At 42.3% G+C, this 24,591-nt stretch overlaps 1 protein-coding gene across 1 annotated transcript in view; it reads right to left on the bottom strand.

Annotated features, from left to right (window-relative positions):
- ITFG1 (integrin alpha FG-GAP repeat containing 1) overlaps positions 1 to 24,591 on the bottom strand; it is a 312,588-nt gene that overhangs the window by 241,551 nt on the left and 46,446 nt on the right. The window contains exon 6 of the mRNA XM_030204383.1: positions 17,457 to 17,551. Coding sequence (XP_030060243.1) covers positions 17,457 to 17,551 — 95 coding nt within the window. The remainder of the gene's footprint in view (positions 1 to 17,456; positions 17,552 to 24,591) is intronic.

The raw sequence follows: 24,591 nt of genomic DNA, 5'->3' as shown, positions 1-24,591 counted from the left end.
AGCAGCCTCAAAAAGGTGGGCTTTTATCCTAGATTTGGATATGACCAGAGATGGAGCTCGACATTACTCAGGAAGTCTATTCCAAGCATACGGTGCAGCAACATAAAAAGGAACGGAGTTAGTAGTGGTGAAGAGTACAGATATGAGAGACTTACCCGATGAACAGAGTTCCTGGGGAGAGGTATAGGAAGAGGTAAGAGTGGAGAGATACTGAAGACCTGCAAAATGAATGCAGTTGCAAATCAGTAAAAGGAGTTTGAACTGTATGTGGAAACGGACAGGGAGCCAATAAAATGACTTGGAGAGAGGGCTAGTGTGAGCATAGAGACACTGGCAGAACACAAGTTGTGCAGCAGAATTTTGAACAGGTTGAAGGTGGTGGTGGTGGTGGGGAGATGGTTTAGTGGGAGACCTGTGAGAAGCAAGTTAAAGGGTTTTGGTAGTGTGTTCATTAAAAAAGGGACAACATTTTGTGGTGTTATAGAGAAATGATATGTTTTAGCAGTCTGTTAAATACATTCAGAAAAAGAGAAAGAGGAAGAGGAATTAAAGATGACCCCAAGGTTACGAGCTGACGAGAAAGGGAGTACAAGTGTGCTATCCACAGAAAAAGAGCACAGGGCAAGAGGTAGGTTTAGGGGGAAAGATACGAAGCTCAGTCTTGACCATGATCTGTTTCAGATTGTGGTATGATATCCAGGCAGCTATGTCAGACAAGCAGGCTGAGACTTGGGCCTGGATTCCTGAAGAAATTTCTGGTGTGGAGAGGCAGATCTGGAAGCCATCAGCATAAAGATAATACTGAAAACCACAGGAGAAGATCATAGCACCAAGGGAATAAGTCAGATAAAGTAAAGAAGAGGTACCCAGACAGAGTGCTCAGGTACACTGACTGATAATGAGATAGCAGTGGAGGAAGATCCACCAGAGCATACAACAAAAGTGTGATGGGAGAGATAAGAAGAAAACCAAGACAGAACTGAGCCCTGACATCCAAGTAAGGACAGTGTATCAACAAATTTCAAAACACAACAGATAGATCGAGAAAAATAAGGATAGGCCCTTGGACAAGGCCAGGAACGGGTCACTGAAGACTTTAGCAAGGGCTGTTTCTGTTGAATGTAGAGGGCGAAAGCTGGAATTTAGTGGATCAAGGATAGCTTGAGATGAAAAAGTCCAGACAATGGCGATGATCAGCATGTTCAAGTAGTTTGGATAAGAAAGGGAGGCAGGAGATGGGACGATAGTTGGAAGGGCGGGTAGAGTCCAATTACAGTTTTTTGAGGAGTGGTGTAACCACAGCATGTTTGAAGGCATCAGGAACACTTACAGGGAAGAGTGAAAGACTGAGGATATGACAGATAGAAGAGATGACAATAGAAGAGGGAGTGCTGAGTAGGTGGGTGTAAATGGGGAGAAACAGGTAATAAGTTTGGAGGAGGAAAAATGATGTGCAGTTTCCTCGTCAGTGGTTTTAGAAAAGAAAGAAAAGGTGGCAGGGGTTGAAGGAAGGTTGACAGAATGGAGTGGGGGAAAAAGAGATGGAGGTGACTTGGTTGAAAAATCAAGGTTAATTTTGTGAACCTTGTCATGAATGTATAGTGGGTAGTGGCCCTATGTTGTGGAATGCCTTACCCGTATATTTGCGTTCACAGCAACAATATGAGAGATTTCATCATGATTTGAAGATCTGGTTGTTTAAGAAACTTTATTACCTATTCTATAGTATTATTATATTTATTTGTTTTCATTTTGGGCTGTTGAAAGTTTTTGACTAACTTTTTTTTTTTTCATTTGTAAGGCAATGTTTTCCTACGACCATCATGGTTTGCTACCGAACTTGAACTATACTGATAGCTAAGCAGCTTATAAATGTGCTATCAAATTAAATTAAATTACTGGACATACCCAGCCACAGTCTAAGGATAAAGTGAGGAGGAGGGGGGGGGGGGGGGGGGGGGTTAGAAGCAGAGGCAGTTTGATAAGAGAGTTCAGTGTGGCAAAGATATGGCGAGGGTTGGAGCCAAGACAATTTGTCAAATGGATGTAGTAGTCTTGTTTTTTATACACATTTTACTTGGAAGAACATACACAAATCAGACAATATCCAGAACAACATGGCAATTAAAATTTTTTTTATCAGTCACTGTATAAAAACAGGCAGTGAAATTACACAGTTTGTACTCTCTGTGCATGGTAGGCCCAATATTTCTTCCAGACCTTTTGATAAATGTCATATTTATCCTTTACAATACAGTATAATTTTTCAATCAAAGCAATTTCCATTACTGAGCAACCCAATGGTCAAAATCAGAAGTAGTTTCCCAAAAAATGGTTTTAATATGGTGAGCAGCATGTATCAAATGGCTAGCTAACTGCCAGTCCTCCCCCGATAATTCCAGCTCTCTTACATAACCCAACAAACAAAATAAAGGGGCACAAGCAAAAGACCGTCCTAGAATAGCTTGAATCTTCCCATGAATTTTCTGCCAAAAACACTGGACCACAAAGCAGGAAAACTAGACCACAGGGCAGGGCCACCACATCTGGATAAAGTACCTTGACCATTACAACCCCAACAAGAAGTAAAAACTGAACCATCTAAAGAAGTGTAACCCCCCCCCCCCCCACCTTTCCATCCCAAGGTAACCTCCCTTGCTCCCAAATTCTCTAGCAACCCCCCCAAAAAAGAGGATCCTGCCACTCACTGTTTAAGAAAAAATAAAGAGTGACTCACACTACTAAGAACAGTTAGGAACAGGAAAACTAAGCAGGAAGACACAAAAAAAGTCAAGGATACTCAGTCACCATGGATTGCCTAAAAGCAGTAAGAAGGACCTGCTGGGGCAGACTCCTATGGCGAAGAGCTGTGGGTTTGTGACCCGTCAGCCACCACATGTCATTTAATAAAGGTGTTACAAATACTACAGTATTCCCTAGCAGGAAATCCACAACCTGGAAGGATAGAGCATAATTTGCGATATGATACGCTGGAAAAAAGTCTATTTAACCTCTCTGACGGCCATGCGTTGGCAATAATTCTCAGGATTGTAATCTGCAAAGAACATTGATAAAGTTCTTTGAAAGCGAAGATTACGATGTTTTTGAGCTCTCTGCAAGAGAAGCTAATAATGTATGAACTTCAAAACTTCAACAAAAATAGTATGGGGATGGTCAGTCATACCTGACTGCCAGGTAGGCACTCTATGAGCACATATTATCACCAAAGTTAGGTGGCAATGGCAAATCAGAGAAAACATCCCGAAGAATGCTAGGAACAAATTCCTCCACTGAGCCCACTTCTGTGCCCTTGGATACTCCCACCAGCCAAATACTGCTGCGGTGAGATCAGCACTCCAAAATCCTTGATACGAACCAGTGCATTTTGCAAAGTATCTCTGGTGCTCATGTTTCTCTTCGCAGCTCCAAGAAGTTATCCTTGGCAAATGACAAATACTGCTCAATATGCCCCATGGCCTTATGTAGCACCAAAGCTAGTGAGCTGACATCTGCTTGAAGTGCAATCAACTTTGTAGTGTCACGTTACCTCTTCTAGTGTCTGGTAGCACCAGATAAGCATGATCCCTTCCTGAGAGGCTCCAATATTGCCATCCCTGCACTCCAAGAGGATCTTCAGACTGACTCCTTCTACAATTGTGATGCAGCATACATTCCACCACATAAGGCTGGTGGGAGCCATGGCACACCTTGGACACCATAGAAGACACCTTGGAAGCAGCCATTTTGGCACCATCCAGATGTAGTAGCCTTGTTTGGCAAGTAAAATGAGCAGACTAGGAGGCAGTCAGAAAGAAACTGAAATTTATGTAGGCCAGCATGTAGAAAAAGTGCAATTTATTCAAAACAAAGCACTTTTTCTACATCTACCAGTCTGCTCTGTGCTTTTTTTTTCTATTGTGATTGTTTGTAGACCTCTCTTTCTTTGTAAGGTCAGCATGTGCACAAGATTTAAGCCAAAAAGCCATTCAGTAGATCAGGCACAGGAATGTACATAGTGGATTGTGGAGGTCAGACAAGGATGGGGTTGCATATGCTTTACAGAATGGGGAATGGGACGAGCAAGAGGGTCCAGAGCAGAGGAGAAAGTAGTATTATTGAAACAGGCAGCCTCATTGACATATTTGGATAACATAGTGGATGAGAAGACAGTGGTGGAGAGTGTGCAAGGGTCAATAGCCTGAAGATTTCTAAAGGTATTGGTGGAGATTGGATGAGACCGGGGGAGCGGGTGAGTATGAAAGATATCAGATGATGGTCAGAGATAAGAATGTTCTTACGGGCCTGTGACACCATCCAGGAATCTGCCCTACAATAGCTACATTCCCTGCAAACAGCATAGTAATGAAAAGGCATTACTGCAATAATTACACCAGTCTGTAGATGATGTTAATTTTTTGGGAAAAGAACATGCTGGATTGCTGCAATTACCTGCATAAAAGCTAAATGATCACAGATACCTCAATCTGGTCTCACATGCAGAACATGAATAAAGCCTCACCAAATCAATGATCACAAACCAGAAACGGAAATATGCAGACAAAAGAATGAACTGGAAACTTCTAAAAGCCAGATTCTGAAGGGAATGCACACTAGAGAAACACACAAAACAGAAACACATTCTTATATTGTGCAAAATAAAAAATATCAAACACACTATACATTCAAATTCTCAAAGCTGGCACAATCAAATCACTAAACCAGAACCAACTTTTTTTTTCTTCTACCTTTATTGTGTATAGGCAGCTCAGCTTCTGTAGCCCACATTTTGAAGGGGCTTGAGTATTATGTGCCAGCTGCAGCGTGCCTCCACATTTTCCCATAGGCAGACACAGATGCACAACATTCTCCTGTAGGCCTGTAGGGTATAGCTGAAGTTTCGGATGTACAGGAGTTGGGCTCCTTCATTAATACATGGGGACCATTGGTCAATTTTAGGAGGCAATGGAGAAGGAGTCAAAACTCAGTACTGGCAAGTACCCACTCAAACAAAAATGCCCTGCCTAAATCCATAAAACAAAGAAGCCACAAATAGTTTCAGAAAGCTGAAACTTCTGGCCCTTAATACTCTAAATCAAAATTAATCCAGGGGCTAAAGAAGAAAAGACATTATGCACGCAAATTCAACGAGTTATTTAGTCATATGACTCACTGTACTGTTCCTTTAAAAATGATCTGGGCTCATTCATAAAAAGGAACACAGCAACAGGTTTAAATCACTGCCTCCAAGTCAATGACACACCAATAAGAAAATATCCTATATGTATATTAGAAAAAAAGAGAAATCTTAAATTTGTTCTAGAACTGTACTGAAAATAATTCTTAAAGAATGGTTTGCTATCCATGTGTAGGAGGAATGTGCTACATCTCGGGGCTAAACTCAAAACACACTGAAAGCAACATATATAAAAACTGCTAATTAGTGCTTGAAGTGTGTACAATGCAAGTTAAAAATACTAAAATGTTTACAATTATGAATTCTCTCAAGCTGTTATGAGGTCCTGAAAATGTATTTACTTTAAATCTCAGTTACAATAAAAAAATAAAATACTTTCTGCATTATAATTTAATAAAAAGACTGTTTCAAGAGATTAAGATCCCAAGTGTGAAATACTGTGCTTGGTTTTAGAAAAAAGTAAAGATTTTGTAACACAGGGAATATACTATATATTAGACCCTAACAATACAGATTCAAATGCACTAGATAAAAACAAAACAAAACACAATACACTTATTTATGCCACTTAATATACCATATCTAAGCCTTAGAAGATCAGCAGAGTACAGGAGAGAAGAAAATAAAATCTGTGTTTTCTGGTACATTTGAACTAGAAATGTAGCTGGGTGGTGTACATGAGGAGCAGTTGCTCCCCAAAACGGATTCGGAATAAAATGGCACCTATGTAGACTGGGCCTGCAGCCTTGAATCAGCGCCTATTTTACAAATGTTCTGCTCCCCCTGCCATCAAAATCTGGCTATGCTTCATAAGTACATAAGTATTGCCATACTGGGACAGACCGAGGTCCATCAAGCCCAGCATCCTGTTTCCAACATTGCCCAATCCAGGTCACTGGCAAGATCCCAAAAAAGTGCAATACATTTTATCCTGCTTATCCTAGAAATAAGCAGTGGAATTTCCACAAGACCATTTCAATAATGGTCTATGGACTTTTCTTTTAGGAAGTCATCCAAACCTTTTTTTAAAACCCCATTAAGCTAACTGCTTTTACTACATTCACTGGCAACGAATTCCAGAGTTTAATTACATGTTGAGTGAAGAAAAATTTTCTGATTCATTTTAAATTTACTACTATCTAGATTCATAGCATGCTCCCTAGTCCAAGTATTTTTGGAAAGAGTAAACAAGCGACTCACATCTACCCATTCCACTCCACTCATTATTTTACAGAACTCTATCATATCTCCCCTTAGCCATCTTTTCTCCAAGCTGAAGATCCCTAGCTGCTTTAGCCTTTCCTCATAGGGAAGTCATCCCCATCCCCTTTATCATTTTCGTCGCCCTTCTCTGTACCTTTTCTAATTCCACTATATCTTTTTTGAGATGTGGTGACCAGAACTGAACACAATATTCGAGGTGCAGTCGCACAATGGAGTAATACAAAGGCATTATATCATCATTTCTGTTTTCCATTCCTTTTCTAATAATACCTAACATGCTATTTGCTTTCTTAGCTGCCACTACACACTGAGCAGAGGGTTTCAACGTATCATCAACGATGACGCCTAGATCCCTTTTATGGTCAGTGACTCCTAATATGGAACCTTGCATTATGTAGCTATAGTTAGGGTTCCTCTTTCCCCACATACATCACTTTCCACTTCACCCCTAATGAAATCTTTTAACTCTTTCAACAGTTTATTTTAATTTCCTTCTAATTTCCTCATGTTATCAAAATCTGCATTTTTAAAGTAAAGTAAAATGTTACCCAGTAGTTTTATTATTCTCTCCCTTCAGTGATCATGTCAAAATTAATTATATTACAGTCATAACTCCAGGCCCTGCATTTCAGTAAAAATTGATCTTATGTAGCTTTCCTTTGGTTCCAGCAACAATTGCTCCAAGAAATAGTTATTTATGGCATTTGGCAATTTTACATTCCTAGTATGCGCTGAGAAAACATTCAACCAGTCAATAGCAGAATAATCGATATCTCCCATTACTGTGTTTGGCTAATTTGTTAATATTTCACGGTTTGTTTCACCATCTTGGTCAGATGGACAACAATATACCACTCCTGCTATATGTTAAGAGATCTAGAAACAACATAAGTGCCTTCTGCAGATAAGATGAAATTAAATAATTAAAATTTTTTTTTTTTTACAGATTTGGTTTCTCAGTTTAAATCCTTACTTTGGTACCTAAATTTTAGAGATTCCAGTTTGAGAGCCTGTAGTATAGGCTAAGCCAATTTCCAATTTCAACTGAATAAAATTATGTATATATGCATTTTAAACTTTAATACAAATTGCGAATAGCTTTCAAGTGTATTTTACTAATACTAAATGAGACATTTTTGACTTGCTATCAATTAGCTTCTAATTAACCTATAGGGATGCATACATTTCTTTTCATGTGATTCTGCCAGGCATGATAAAGAGAACACTATTTATAGGCTGTGCTAAGGGTGTTCATTTCAGTAATGATCAACTTGACCTTTCTTGTTAATGTCAAAGGGCTTATCTGATAACTGAAACCTTCAACATTTAAAGAGCCATCCGCAGTTACTAGAAATATAAGTAATCAATATTTGAGAATTTTATATTAGAAATCTGATGATGTAGTTAACTATAAGAATTAATAGAAAAAAAAAAGCTTACTACAAAAACCATCCTACAGATTATGTACTAGTTAAGGACTCAACCAGTTCATCAACAGTTAAAAGAAGACATCAATTTAGGAACATTAAAAGCAATTGATAGTAATAGTAAGTGAAGTGGCCTAAGATGATAATCTTGATGAATTGTATACTAAATTAAGAACAGAATTAACACCTTTCATTGAAACAAATTCAAGTCATGACTTCCTCTCAGACAAACCTAAAGGCTTTACAATAACATACATTCTAAATTTTATGTACTAATATGTATGCTTGATTTTTTAACATTCTTGTAGCCTATGTTAATGTCAGCAATTTAGTCTGTAATTAAACTGAAGGGTTTAAAGAAAATTCTTCAAACTCTCCTTCTCCTGGGGTTTTCCAAACTCTTGGTTAGTCCAAGTATACAAATACACATGCAGATCACTATTCCAGTCAATATTATTTCTTCCACAGATTCTTCTCACGATACTAATCCACTCCCTGCTTTTCAGGACTGGGTTAATCTGTCCCTGCACCTCCCATGTAGTCTCTACCCAAGACTACAGCCACCCCAGCAGGGTCTCAGGAACTACCCTGAGTAAAATGGAATAGACTACACCCAAGCAGTCCTACTGTACTTGGCTGGGGATATCTTCTCTTGTCTGGGGGATCTATTCCCCAGTGATAAGATATAAACCCATCACAATCACCTTTCAGGAAGCATTTCATACAACTTCTTACTCCATGTACTACCTACACTTTAGTTGTTGTAAAGAACAATGCTATATCTCTTGATGAAAATGAATTTTTATTGTAACTATTCTATTCTTAACAGAAATGATGAAAAAAAATCTTTTCCAAGTAGCTTTTCTACTTGGAAATCTTTTAATAATTAACGCATATTCATTCATCTGAGAATCTTCTAAGTTAACATCTTGAGGTTGTCCAAAGACATTAGTAAAGCAGGCACGAAAACACTCCATATAATCACTGGAAGTTTTTACTACAAGATTGAGGTAAACAGGTAGAGGAGAATCTGCTGGCGTTTAAGTTGCAATTCATCAATAGTGTGGAGGGACTAGCATAAATGATCAGGAAACACTGAAGAGTATTGAAATTACAACAGTGTTTGGCCACCAAAAGATTATTATTTTCCTTCACTACAAATAAAAATCTTACAAAGATGCACTTTGTAAATCAGATATATGAACTGAAATGCCAACAGCTATTCGTAGCCATTTCCACTGTGGGCGCTGTTCATCAGGATGGAATGAACTTGATGGGAAGATCTCAGGAATGGAATGGTGTACCTTTTTAGACATTCTGTTACATATGGTAAGACACTGCATTCAAACAACAATATACATTTGATCAGCTAATATACACAGTGTTGGACCATATCTCATTAACAATCCGAGGGTAAGGGTGGGGGTGATGTATGATATCTTCTCCAGCAACGGGGTAAAAGTGGGTATTCCACCTAAATGCAGTAGAATCACATGGGTTAAAAATTTGTGTTGAATGAAATGCATTGTTTTTTTTTATCGATATGATCTGAATTTTCATGATAATTTATAGTTTAAATCACAACGATATACTGCCTCATTCAGAGGTTGAAGTGGTTTACAGTACAATACTGTTAAAAATGAGAAAGGAACACCAATTTTTAATATGACAGTAAACAAAATACATCCAAACAAAATCTTATCAGGAAACCCACTTGGCTAAGTAGAAACCAGAGATGCAGTCTCAAATGCCTTTTGGGAAAAAAAATTTTTTTCAACAATTTTTTTTTAAATTCTTTTTGTGGTTTGTGCAGGGGTATGACATGTTCTATTGAGGATTTCAGACTGGTTCATTTAAATGCTGGCATCCTTCAAAGGAAGTTGGCCAAATTGAGCTCTTTTATTCAGTTGAGTTAAACGCTTGATGTCAGATTTTTTTTTGTTATATCGATATTCATGGTCTGCTAACACACTCGTTTGTTTTGAGGTAACTGAAATCACTTATTATTAGTGTTGCCAAATTTGCTAGCTTCCTTAATTTCTGCTAGCATTTCTGTCTGTTAGTTCTGGCCTGGTGGACAGTAGTAGAACTCTACTAATATTCATTTTCCCTTCATACATGGAATTTCTGTCCATTAAGAATTTCACATTGCTATATTTACTGCTGATTAGATTCAACTGCTGATTAGACTCAATTCCCTCCAACATATAGCCTCAACACCACCACCCCCACCTCCAATTTGAACCACCCTATCACTGTGATATAATTTGTACCCAAGTGTAATACTGCAAGCGAGAGTTGAAGGTGGGCCTACAAATAACACAGCAGGACTAAGGTGTAAAACTGAAAATAAATGCTTTAATAACAGAAAACCTGAGGCCTGTTAAGTCACAGGGCCAGGAACACAAGGAGAAAAGTCTCTTTGGTTTAATGAATACAGTCTTAAGCAGGGCCTGTGGCTGACAGAGCCCAAATACAGTCTGAGGCTGTTGGCTGCTACGTCCCAAACATAGCCAGTAAACTCTTCTCTGAGTTCCAGGTCTGGCTCAATCCAGACCTCAGGGGCAAGGCTCACAGCACTCAAATCAAAAGTGACTAACTTCAGCCAAGTCACAGTCGCTAGGCATACATTGTACAGGCATATTGTGGGACTTCAACTCTTCCTTCAGTCTGGCTCTACCTTTTATATTTCCTCTTTCCAGTATCTTTGGCTCTACCTCTTTCAACTCCCTTCCTCTCTGGGTGGGACTAATGGGTTCAAGGTGGCTCAGGCTATCTGAGGTACTAGCCTTAAGGGTAAAGGGCAGTATTCTGTATACTCCCCCTCACATAGCTGTCCCCTCAGCTCAATCCTAACCAGTTGAGTGCCGACCATATCAGGGCCCACCTCCTGAGACAAAAAAAAAAAAATAAAATCAGCATTGGCATGGTCTTGGCCTGTCCGATTTTTCACAGAATAGCTGAAGGGCTGGAGGCTAAGGAACCAGTGCATGATATGCGCATTTGAGTCTTAATGTCAAGCCATTCATTGAAGGGGTTGATGGTCAAGGAGACGCTTCCTGCTGGTCACCAACAAATAATATTGGAATGTTTCCAATGCCCACTTGACTGCCAGAGCCGCCTCCTCAATCACCGCATAAGTCTTCTCTATCGGGAACAGCTTCTGGCTAATATTGGCCATGAGTGCTCTTCCCTGTCCACTTCCTGGGCCAAAACAGCACTAAGTCCAACCTCTGATGTATCAGTCTGCACAATAAAAACACCAGTTGAAGTCTAGCTGACCAGCACCGTCTCTGAGCAAATGTTCCTCTTCAGGGTTTGGAAGGCTACACCTAGCTCTTTGTTCCTGTGTATCCATTCTGCAGCCTTCTTCTGTAGGAGGCAGGTTAGCAGTTCTGCTTTCTCAGCGAAGTCTGGAATAAACCAGCGGTAATAACCGACGAGACCAAGGAAGGCTCGTACTTGTTTCTTCATCTGGGGTACTGGCACCTGAGGTCTCACTTGCCCTTTCCCAACTGAGAATTCCAGATACTGGACTTCTTGTCCTCCCAAGAAACACTTTTTAGGGTTCACTGTTAGCCCAGCATTCTGTAGGCTATCCAGTACAGCTTGTCCCTGGATGAGATAGGTCCTCCAATCCTTACTGTACAATGTCGTCTAGGTAAGGAGCCTTGAAGACGCCTTGCAGTTTGAGTAAGTGATCCATGAGGCGCTAGAAGGTAGCTGGAGCTCCAAGAAGGCCAAACGGCAACACCGTAATTGAAACAAGCCCTGGGGGTGGAAAAGGCTGTGTTCTCCTTGGCAGCCGGAATGGGAAGTACCTGCCAATATCCCTTAGTCAGGCCCAACATTGAGATGAATCGGGCTCCTCTCAGTCACTCGATGCATTCATCTACCCTCAGCACTGGATAGGTCTCTAGTTTGGAGACAGTGTTTACCTTCCAGAAATCAATACAAAACTGGATAATCCCGTCTGGCTTTGGCACCAGCACAATGGTAGCTGACCAATTACTGGTTAATGCCTTGATGATGCCCAGATCTAGTATTTCAGTTACCTTTTTTGCCATAGCTTGCTGCCGGGATTCTGGAACCCTATAGGGATGATGCCAGACTACCACTCCTGGCTCAGTGAGAATATCATGAGTTGCAAGATGGGTCCGGCCTGGCACTCCAGAAAATACATCTTGATTCTGACGTACCAATCGCTCTAGGTCAGCCTTCTGACAGACAGCTGGTCGACAAATAAAACCTGCGAAGACCTGGCCTCTGTTGGGATCTCTGGCCCTGTGTTGTCTCTTTAGACCAGTGCTGCAGTCATGGGGGCCCACTTCTTCAACAAATTAATGTGGAAGATCTTCGCCTTGTCCTTGTTGTCTGATTGGGCCACCTTATAATTCAAAGGTCCCATCTTTTCCACAACTTCATATGGATCTTGCCACTTAATTAATAGTTTACTCTCTCAGGAGGATAAGAGGACTAAGATTATCACCTGGCTGAAGGTTCTATGTACCACTTTGATTGTAAGCTCAGGCTTGACCCACTTGAGCCTTTTCCAAGCAGAGGTTGGCTGCCTCACCAGATTTTTTCAGCTTCTCCTGCATGGTGAGCACATATTTGGCCATGTTAAACTTGTACAGCGCTGTGTAACCCTGGCAGCGCTATAGAAATGCTAAGTAGTAGTAGTAAGTTCCTTCCCGGGCTGGGTTCCTCTTCCCAAGCTTCCTGATTCACACCCATATGGTCTCCTTCCATATAACAGTTCAAATGGAGAGAATACTGTCAAACTCTAGGCTACCTCCCGAATTGCAAACAGTATATACGAGAGTACATAAGTATTGCCATACTGGGAAAGACCAAAGGTCCATCAAGCCCAGCATCCTGTTTACAACAGTGGCCAATCCAGGTCATAAATACCTGGCAAGATCCCAAAAAAGTACAAAACATTTTATACTGCTTATCCCAGAAATAATGGATTTTCCCAAGTCCATTTAATAATGGTCTATGGACTTTTCCTTTAGGAAGCCGTCCAAACCTTTTTAAAATTCCGCTAAGCTAAGCCTTTACCACATTCTCTGGCAACAAATTCCAGAGTTTAATTACACATTGAGTGAAGAAAAATGTTCTCCGAATTGTTTTAAATTTACTACATTGTACCTTCATCGCATGCCCAATAGTCCTAGTATTTTTGGAAAGCGTAAACAGACGCTTCACATCTACCCGTTCCACTCCACTCATTATTTTATAGACCTCTATCATATCTCCCCTCAGCTGCCTTTTCTCCAAGCTGAAGAGCACTAGCCGCTTTAGCCTTTCCTCATAGGGAAGTTGTCCATCCTCTTTATCATTTTTGTTGTCCTTCTCTGCACCTTTTCTAATTCCATTATATCTTTTTTGATATGCGGCGACAAGAATTGAACACAATATTTGAGGTGCGGTCGCACCATGGAGTGATACAAAGGCATTATAACACCCTCATTTTTGTTTTCCATTCCTTTCCTAATAATACCTAACATTCTATTTGCTTTCTTAGCCGTAGTGGCACACTGAGCAGAAGGTTTCAACGCATCATCAACTATGACACTTAGATCCCTTTCTTGGTCTGTGACTCCTAATGTGGAACCTTGCATGACGTTGCTATAATTCGGGTTCCTCTTTCCCACATGCATCACTTTGCACTTGTTCACATTAAACGTCACCTGCCATTTAGATGCCCAGTCTCCCAGTCTCGTAAGGTCCTCTTGTAATTTTTCACAATCCTCCCGCGATTTAATGACTTTGAATAACTTTGTGTCATCAGCAAATTTAATTACCTCACTCGTTACTCCCATCTCTAGGTCATTTATAAATATGTTAAAAAGCAGCGGTCCCAGTACAGACCCCTGGGGAACCCCACTAACTACTCTTTTCCATTGAGAATACTGACCATTTAACCCTACTCTCTGTTTTCTAGCCTTTAACCAGTTTTTAATCCACAATAGGACACTACCTCTTATCCCATGACTCTCCACTTTCCTCTGGAGTCTTTCATGAGGTACTTTGTCAAACGCCTTCTGAAAATCCAGAGTAGAGAATCCCAGTTTTTCCTCATCTTCTGACACAAACTTCTTCAGCATTTGTCTGTGGATGATAAACGGATGTCTGCAAGGTCTTCTTTAACAGGGCACAAGACTGCTTCATAACTCTGGACATAAAGGTGGTGCCTTGGTCAATCAATATTTTAGCAGGGATCCCCATGGGGGAGAAAACTTCCCACAGAGCAGTTGCCACCGAGGTAATCTTCATATTATGCAGGGCAATGAGCTCTGGGAAGTGAGTGGTGTAATCTAAAATAATCAGAATAAATTTGTTGCCATGGGTGGTGCATTCTAGGGGTCCCACAAAATACATTGCTACTCTTTCGAATGGGGCGTCGATAAGGAGCATGGGCACGAGAGGGGCAGGTAGAACCCATGTAGCACTACTCAGCTGACAAAAGAGTTCAACTTGCTTGACTACCCCCAGCCAGAAAAACTGGGTCAAAACCTGCTCCCATGTCTTCTGGTCCCCTAGGTGACCTCCTAACAGGTGACTGTGGGCTAATTGCATGACCTACCTATAATAGGATCGAGGAACTAATAATTCCTTTCTTTCCCCTCCAGGGTAGGAGTGCTGCCTTAGAAGGGTCTTGGTTGCCCGTGGGATTCCCATCTACGCTAACAACCCTAGCTCGTGCTGCTCTGAGGGACTCATTCTCTGACGGCGCCTTTTTAAACTTCCCTGTAGCTCCCTTGTTACTCCATTTGGGTAGGCTGTCTAAAGAGTCAAGAGTGTCCGGATCACCGTCTTTCCCCAGCTTTGGATCTCCATCTGCTTTGGATCTCTATCTGCTGTAGCTCCTAGATTCAGACAGCAAAGCAGTTTCTCCAACTGCCGCTGGCGGCAGGATTTAGGCAATTTCGGGCTTTTGGTATATAAGTCAGGGTCCTCCAGTGAGAAGATATCAGGGAAAGACTCCTCCTCTTTCTTTGGGCCAGCAATCAACCGAGTACAAATGGCGCCAAAATTTGGGAAATCCCTGCCAGTAACTACTGGATAAGATAGCCAAGGCAAGACCACCACTTCCAGCTGAGCTTGCCTTACAGGTGTTTCAAGGGATACTTGAGCTGTTGGGTACTGCCTCTGGTCACCATGCACGCATGTCAGAGTCACCATTCGTTCATAGATCAATTGTAGACAGTGAGTATTTCCCTTTGAATAAGGGTCTTGACACTTCCAGAGACCACTAGGGCTTGGCAGAATTGCCTTTCCAGTTCAACTTGTAATACACAATTTCCATTCCCCAGAGGGGAAGCTTCTTCAAAATTGCAGTGGAGTGGGGCCACCTTGTTTAGATTCATAGCGTCTTTGGCTGGATCTTGGCAGTCCCGGCCTATATGACTTTTTTCTGGAAACAAGGGGGGGCCACATGGATCCCGCAACCAGGTCTGTGGGTTGCAGTATATTCGTGGAAATGAGGGTCTCCATCACTCAGATGCCTTCCTTGGAGACTCCGAGTAGGAAGTTGGACTTTGATCCATTGGATTATCAACTCCAATCTTCTTTTTTCCTCTCAGCCAGCGTCCTCTCCTTATAGAATTCTGACTCTGGTTGGGCTTGGTACAAGGCCTCAGCTGCTTCTAACACTCTCTGGGGTCAGTTTAGGGTGTTGCTTTACCCACTGTCTCATAGGCAAGGGTAACCTTTCAAAAAACTGCTCAAGAAACACAAGTCCTGCTATCTTAGAGCCCGTCTTTCCTTCCAGTTGCAGCCATCTCCTTTAGTCGATAGAAGAAACCCCAGGGGTTTTCATGGACTTGCAGAGTCCCCTTCCAAAACCACTGTCGGTAGGACTCTTGGTTGCAGCCACCCTCTCCAGAATAGCAGCCTTCACTTCCACATAGGTGGCCATCCCGCTAAGGTTAACATGCTGGAAGGTAGCCTGGCTACTCCCAATCAAAAGGGTTCTCTAGATAAAGCAGTCCAAGACACCTCTGGCCAGCCAGATAACTGATTGGTCCGCTTGATGTGTGTTAGGAAATAGTCTAGATCATCCTCTGGCACCATTTTCTTTAATACTGGAACCAGAAGGGTCACTTGCAGGCTGTATCTACAAGCTGCTTAGCCACTGACAGGGATAATTTGCAAACTTTACTCTGCTTTCCCCTTAGAGACTCCTTATGTTTGCCTTTGTTGCTAAAGGTGAACACATGTCTGTTTGGCCTAGCATATAGGTAGGCTTAAAAACATTCTGCTTCACAGGACTGGATTGGCTTGGATGTGTACTCTTACTTTTTTTTTTCCTGGCAAAGATTCAGTTTGTGTGCAATTTTAGGTTGTAGGAAGCTTTTGGTTTTATGAACTTAACACATTTTAAGAGAATCAAATTAGATTAAAAAAAATCAGTGTATTTTTTCTTTTCAAATGATTTTATGTGAGTCCATTTCAAATTGTATTGTTTTTATGTTTTAATTTTGTAGGTAAACATATATTGCTTTAAGTCTCTTTCAATGTTTAAAATGTTAATACACACAAATTATACTACTAAAATAGTCATAACTTAATTACAAATTCATCCCATCACCCACAAAACAGCTACAGATTTTTTTTAAAGTCACAAAGAGCCCCATTTACTAAATTGCACTACCGATTCCTAGCGACGCAATGCCGACGAAGCCCGTGTCGGCATTGCTGTGCAGAAATTGCTAGTGTGGTTTGGTAAAAGAGGCCAAAAGTTTGACTACAGATATTTTATTAAATATGTGCAACTTTTCTGTGCTGTCCTCTATTTTAGCTCTGTTTATAAATGCTTGGAAACAGATTGCCATAAAATTCTTTGGAGGAAGACATGTATAAATGAGAGAAGGTCATGGATTTGATATATTGCCTTTCTGTGGTACAATCAAAGCAACTTAAATATTACATTCAGGTACTTTCTCTGTCCCTAGTGGGCTCATAATCTTAGGGGTCCTCTTACTAAGATGTGGCCATAAGTGGCATTAGCACACCCTTTCGCAGCTCTTCCCTGTGCCAAGGCCATTTTTACCGCAGCTTGATTTTCTATTTTTCCCCATTAATGGCCATGTGCCAATGATGTCATTAGCACATGGCTATTAATAAAATTACCACGTGAGCAACCATTTTGTAGGTGGCAAGGGCTCACATGGTATCCCTGTGGTAAACAGTTAGCATACAATAATATAGATGCACTAACTGGTTAGCAAGGTAACGACAACTCTCCACCCATAACACACCCCCTCAAAATAAAAAAAAGATTTTTTTTTTAAAACATGGGGTTAAGTGTGTACACATTTCTGGGTTACCGCATGATGCCCGCGTGTGTCCTGCAGTACTCCACCTTTAGCTGCATTAGGTATGTGTTAGCATCTAACACAGCTTAGCAAAAGGGCCCCTAAGTTTCTGTACCTGGGGCAAGGGATTGATACATAACTTGCCCTCTTTCAAAATGCAGTATTTGAATTTAAAAACATCAATTCATAAGCATTATAAAGGACAAGATTAGCTAAAAGATGTTTCCCAGTCGGTGTCTTCAGGAAAAATATTCAGTACATCTGCCAAAGTTATTTGGGCCTTACCTGCTCTGTAATCTCTGTTTAGATCTATAAATGCATGAGAATGTGGCCTGAACATCTCATTTTGAATTCCCAGGGCAGGCTGCCATGATAAAGTTCTAAGAAATAAAAGAAAGATAAGAAAAGGTTATATCCCATATGTAAGGGATAAAACACCCTTCCACCATATGTTACTGTCACTGGTCCATAGTCCTTATCAGTAGATAATAAAGAGTGTTTTGGATCTTGGGACCAGTGTTTAAGTATGTCATTCCCTAGATTTAGTGTCATCATCTATATACCTAGTTGTACATAGTTAGGGTGTCACAATTTCTCTCATACAAAGACAATATTTTCAAATCATTAGGAAGGAATAGTTATGAGAACTATCAAAGATGCATGAAGAGAGAGACTATGGGCCACCAGCAGTATAATTTAATATACAAACCTGTAGGTTTTGCAAAATGTACTGTCTCCTGGGATCAGACACACAAACTACTACTACTTATCATTTCTATAGCGTTACTAGATTAACGAAGCTGTACACTCAAGCAGGAAGAGACAGTCCATGCTCGACAAAGCTTACAATCTAATCAAGAAAGGCAAACAGGACAAATAAGGGAAATACTAAGGTGGGAATGATAAAACAGACGTGGGTACTGAACAAGTGAATAGGGGCTAAGAGTTAAGAGCAGCCTCACAAAGGTGGGCTTTTATTCTAAATTTGAAGACGGACAGATTGAACTTGATGTACTGGCTCAGGAAGTCAGTATGGTGTATGGTGCAGCAAGATAAAAGAAACAGAGTCTGGAGTTAGCAGTGGATGAGAAGGGTACAGACAAGAGAGATTTACCCAATGAATGGAGTTTCCTGGGAGGAGTGAAAGGAGAGATAAGAGTGGAGAGGTACTGAGGAGCTGCAGAGTGAAAGCACTTGTAAGCCAATAAGAGGAGTCTGAAGTGTATGTGGAAATGGATAGGGAGCCAATGAAGTGACTCGAGATGGCCGACATAAGGATAGCGACACTGGTAGAATATAAGTCATACAGCAGAATTTTGAATAGATTGAAGGGGAGAGAGATGGCTTAGTGGGAGACCTGTGAGAAGCAAGCTACAGTAGTCTGAGAGGTGATAAAGAGTGCAAATTAGGGATTTGGTAATGTGCTCAGAAAGGAAGGGAAGGGACAGATTTTGGTGATATTATACAGAAAGAAATGACAGATTTTGGCAGTCTTTTAGACATGTGCAGAGAAAAAGAGAGAGGACTCAAAGTTGACCCCAAGGTTATGAGCTGAGACAGGAAGGATGAGAGTGTTATTCACAGAGATAAAGAATGGGGGAACAGGAGAAGTGGATTTAGGGGGAAAAATAAGAAGCACAGTCTTGGTCACATTTAGTTTTGGATGGAGGCGAGACATCCAGGCAGGCTGATAATTGGGCTTGGATTCCAGCTGAAATTTCTGGTGTGGAGAGGTAGCTCTGGGGATTCATCAGCATAAATGTGATACTAAAAACCATCTGGGGATTCATCAGCATAAATATGATACTAAAAACCATGGGATGAGATCAGAGCACCATGGGAAGAAGTTCAGATGGCGAAAAGAAGAGGTCCACCAACTGATAGTGGGATAGAGATAGAGGAGGATCCATCAGAGTACACACTAAAAGTGAGATGGGAGAGAAGAAGAAAACCAGGAAAGAACAGAGCCATGAAATCCAAATAAGGACAGAGTATCAAGGACTAGGCGGTGATCAATAGTGTCAAAAGCAACAGATAAAATCGAAAAGGATGAGGATAGGGACCTTTGGACCTGGCTACGAAAAGGTCATTGGTGACTTTAGCAAGGAATGTTTCAGTTGAATGAAGTCAGCGAATGCCAGATGAAGTGGCTCAATAGCTTGAGATGAAAGAAAGTCAAGACAATGGCGGTGAACAGCAAGTTCAAGTAGCTTGGATAGGAATTGGAAGAGGGAGAGAGGGGCGATAGTTGGAAGGACAGGTAGGGTCCAATGAAGGGTTTTTGAGGAGTAGTGTAACTACGATATGTTTGAAGGCATCAGGAACAGTCGCAGTGGAAAGTGAAAGACTGAGGATATGACAGATAGCATTATCTTTCCTACTGTCAGCCCTTCTAAGTAGATGGGTGAGAAAAACATCAGAGGAACAGGTAGTCAGTTTGGAGTAGGAAAGAAAATGTGCAGTTTCCTCTTCAGTGATTTCAGAAAAGGAAGAAAAGAAGGAAGGGGTTGAGAGAATGGACTGAGGGAAGGAGAGTTGGAGGCAACTTGGTTGAGAATTTGAGATTAATCTTGCGAACCTTATCATGTAAGTACTGGGGAGAAAGTGAAGGGGGGGGGGGGGTTTGGAGGTGAAAGCACTTTGAGGAAAGAGTTCAGTGTGGCAAACAGACGTTGAGGGTTTGAGCCAAGAGAGTTTGTCAACTGGATTTAGTATTCGTGTTTGGGAAGTGAAAGAGCAGACTGGAAGGAGGTCAGCAAGAATTTCAAATGTATGAAGTCAGCATAAGCATGGGATTTCAGCCAAAGGTGTTTGGCAGATCGGGCACAGGAACGTAGGTAGCGGATTCTAGAGTCAGCCAAGGCTGGGGTGGACCAACCGAGAAGACTGGCATCTGTTGTCACTATTACACAATGAGGTCACGCTAAAGGCATCCCCCTCCTCAGGTGGGAGGGAAGAAGCCACCACACTAAGCTGTGCCGTGCTCGAGGCAACCAATGAAGCCTTCGAGAATAATCCTGAGAAACTGGGGAGCAACGGCTCAGAAGAGCCAGCTGTAATGGTCTCTTATGTGCTCGGGTCCAAGGCACCATCTCGATCGTGGCTGCCATGGATTCCAGGACTTGCACATAGTCCCATTCCCGAGGAATTGGTAGATGCGATAGACTGTTCACTTGGTCCACTAATTTGAGCCTCCAGCCCTCTGGCAGGGAGACTATCCCCCGAGCGGTGTCGAACTGTATGCCCAGGTACTCTAGAGTCTGCGAAGGACAGAGATGACTCCTGGCAAAATTGATTACCCATCCAAGAGACTGCAGGACTTCCACCACTCATTGAATAACCCAATTGTCCAGATAGAGATGGACTCGAATCCCCTCTTTCCTCAACGCAGCTGCCACCACCACCATAACCTTGGAAAAGGTGTGTGGCGCCGTGGCTAGTCTGAAGGGCAACGCTTGGAACTGAAAGTGTTGCCCCAGAATCGCAAACCTGAGGAACCTGTGATGCAGGGGCTAAATTGGAATATGTAGATAAGCTTCCTTGAGGTCCACGGCTGTCAAAGATTCCTACAGCTGCACCACTGCTATGACAGCTCTGAGGGTTTCCATGTGGAAATGACGCACTCTGAGGAACTAGTTTGCTTTTTGGAGATCGAGAACAGGTCTGAACGATCCTCCTTTCTTTGGAACCACAAAGAATACTGAATACCGGCCAGAGAACCTCTCCAGCCTCGGCAATGGTGAAACCACCCCAATAGTCACAAGACTTCTTAAAGAACTAGCACAGCTTTTCGTTTTAAGGAAGTCATGCACCGGGACTCCAAGAAAATCTGTGACCTGAGAAGAGAACTCTATTTTGTAGCCATCTTTGATAAAGTCGAAAACCCATTGGTCCGAAGTGATGTTGACCCATGCCTGGCAATAGTGGGTCAGCCGACCCCCTATTTCCACTGTCCCAGAGTGGGTCGGCGTCCCATCATTGGGAAGAGCAAGTGTCTACATCCTGCCGGGCTGCCGCCCCCGATCCCTTCTTGTCACCCTGAAAGGAAGTTCTCTGTTGGAATCGAGAACGCTGAAAGGACAAGGATGGTCTACCTGGCTAACAACTTCGAGTCTCCTGAAAGCGAGGTTTTGAGGCTCCAGCACGAGCCGACAACCTAGGCTTGTCCTCCTGCAACCTCTGAGACTTGGAGTCTCTCAAATCCTTGACAATCTTCTCCAACTCTTCTCCAAACAAGAGTTTGCCTTTAAAGGGTAACTTGGTAAGTCGCTGTTTAGAGGCCATATCTTCAGCCCAATGCCGCAGCCGAAGCAACCTCTGAGAAGTGACAGCCAAGGCTATAAGTTTCGCTGAAGATCGCACTAAATTGTATAAGGTGTCCGCCAGATACGCCAAAGCAGTCTCCATCCTAGGCACCACCGCCAAGGAAAAGGAGCTAGCTTCCTGCTCCTGATCTACAGACTGCTGAAACCACTCAAGAGAAGCTCGAGCCGCTAAGAACTACAAATGGATGCCAAGAGGGTCAAAGTGGAAACCTCAAAGGCGCGCTTCAGAGTGGCTTCCAAACGTCTATCTTGCATGTCTTTCAGTGCCACTCCCCCTTCCACATGAAGGGTAGTTTTCTTAGTTACTGCCGCCATCAAGGCATCGACCAGTGGCAGCTCAAACTTCTCCGCTAGATCTCCCTGCATCGGGTAAAAATGAGACATGGCTTTGGACACCTTAAGGGCCGCATCTGGATCAGACCATTGAGCAGAAATGATCTCTTGAATAGCTTCATGCACAGGAAAGGCCTTAGCAGGCCGTCTAGTACTTGCCCTGCGGAAATTTACCTTCGCCGCCTCCTGTGCCTCTGGGTCCTCAATATGCAATAGCTCTAAGGCCGAGGAAATAAGAGAGGACAGCTCCTCCCTATGAAAAATGCGCACCACCATAGGGTCATCCGGTTCTTCTGAGATGATTTCCCTCTCCTCTACTTCCTCCGCAGTTGCGGATCTCAACAAGTCAGCAGAAAAGCCCGGAAGGAGCAACTGAAAGCGGCCCCACGGAGCCCCTGTCAGACCCTGACTCCACGCGTCTGCGCTTTTGAACCTGAGTTAAGGCCAGAGGATGAAGGCTGTGAACAGAGCTATCCAGCACTAACTCAGAAGCACCCCTGTCATCTGCACAGCAGAAGAGGGCAGGAAGCGTTTTAACAAATAAGCCTGGTGCAAAAGCAAACCAAATTCAGGAGAGAACGTCCCCCGTCCCCCGTCCCCCCCGCAGGAGAAGACTCCTCATCCCCTGCTGCCAATCCTGCACAGTCCCTCGGTCCCTGAGAGACTCTCTTACTGCCTTTCCCCCCAGTCCCCCTCAGAAGTTTGGTCGAGGGAGTAGGCAACTGACTGCAGAGTCAGAAAATGGAACTGCGGGCAAATTCAAAATGGCACCTGTCTCATCGAGCTCCGTGCGGGAAACCAGCACGCCAGAAGAAAGGGACCCTGCATCACCCCCAAAAGAAGCGGTGCAATCAGCACTACACCCCCCCCCCCACACACAGGAGACTGGCACTTTCCACAGCAGGAGCAGCACTTCACTGCCTCTGCTGCCATTACTAATAGCGGGGGGGGGGGGGGGGGGGGGGGGGACACGACGACAAAGAATCAGAGAAATCAAGATGAAATCACTCACCAAGGGCAGAGGCCAATCTGACTACCCTCAATTATACTGACTCTCCGTTGCAGCACACTGCACAGCACCTCCTCAGAGGGGAATTCCTCTGCTGCACAAACAGCAGCGTCTGCTCTACTCGGCTCTCTCTCTCTTTTTTTTTTGTAAGGAAGTTTAGAGAGAATTACAGAGCCAAAACACAGGGAGACACTGCATTCACAGGGTAAGGCAGGGACCTAGAACACAGTATGCCTCCAAAGCGGATCAGAGACCACATGCACCCGTGATCTCAACTGGCTAAGTGCCCAGGAGACCCCAAAATCAGCAGAAGAGCCCCAGGAGCTGGGAAAGATCTGTCCACCAGCTGCTGGAGCTAGAGATATATTAAATGCTATGACAGTTGTACTGTGGTATAGCTCACAGCAATTTAGTTCTGTATCTCCACCTGCTGGTAGACGGATACAACCCACTGGTTTCTGGATTCAACTGCTGCTGACGCTATGGAAACATCGATGTACCTTTTCCATACCCATTTGCTATACTGATGTACAGTCAAAAATATATTTTTTAAACTGGCCATATAAAGATTGGCATGGATGGTGCCATGGTGCAGCCTATAGCTGTAACTTATTTGTTGATAAAATGTCTTATTGAAACAAATGCAGTTTTCCTTTAGAGCAGTGGTTCTTCAACCAGTCACTGGGGTGTCACCAACAGCTAGGAAGTGTGCCACTGAAAATCTGACAGACAGCATGATTCTGCTTTTCTTAACTATGTTACTATGAGGCATATTTTCAAAGCACTTAGCCTCCCAAAGTTCCATAGAAACCTATGGAACTTAGCCTCCCAAAGTGCTTTGAAAATATGCCTCCTTGTATCCAGTGGTAGCTCATGTATTTCGATGGTATCTATCTGCCACTGCATGTATCGAGGTGTTTTGTGGTGGGTGTTGAGCGGTAAATACATGACAGTTGCTGGCAATGTCCCTGGCATTTACCGCACAGTTTTTGCATTTACCATCCGCTAATTTATGTACCTAACACACGGTATGTGCAACAAGTTATTGCATTTTGTTAAAAGGGCCCCAAGATTTTGAACAGAAAGTATCTCTCTTGTAGTGATATCCTGACATTTCCTATCACAAAATTGTTATTAAATGGTAGCTTCACTGAAAAAAGTATAAACCTTTCTAGTACTATCAATTCAAGGTTCCTGTCAAAAACACTTTAAGGGGAACAGAAAGCTTTGTGCTACACAGTTCACAGATTTAAGTATCAACCCAACAGTTTGACAGCAGAATAATGGTTTAACACATCTTTGAAGAAGAGTACTTAGTAAAACTTCTTCCAGTCACACATTTTGGAGAATTCTACAGAAGTTGTTTTTTTTTTTTTAATCCTTCATAAACACTCTTCTCTTCTGGATTCAGTCCAGTCTTCCTAACCCCCATGATAACTTAACACAATAGGTGGAAGAAATAGGGATATTTAAAAATCACCAATTTTATTTCACCTCACCTCCGGGACTATTTTAAATTTTTTCAGTGTAGTAAACCAAAGTCAAAATTCACATTAGAGCATCTAGAGAATAATGTAAAAGACTGCAACAATTACAATGAAGGAATTTCCTTGAACAGAATGACAGAATGGAAAGTTATTCAGAATGTCCAGTGCAAGAAAATATCATAAAATCATGAAAAGTTTTACCAGAGAACTTGTGTGTTTCCTCATGGGGGAAAATGCATCTAAACCTGATAAATCATACCAATACA

This window comes from Microcaecilia unicolor, chromosome 5, assembly GCF_901765095.1.
Source record: "Microcaecilia unicolor chromosome 5, aMicUni1.1, whole genome shotgun sequence".
Lineage (NCBI taxonomy): Eukaryota > Metazoa > Chordata > Amphibia > Gymnophiona > Siphonopidae > Microcaecilia > Microcaecilia unicolor.
The sequence above is the reverse complement of the archived record's forward strand: the minus strand, read 5'-3'. Positions and strand labels throughout refer to the sequence as shown.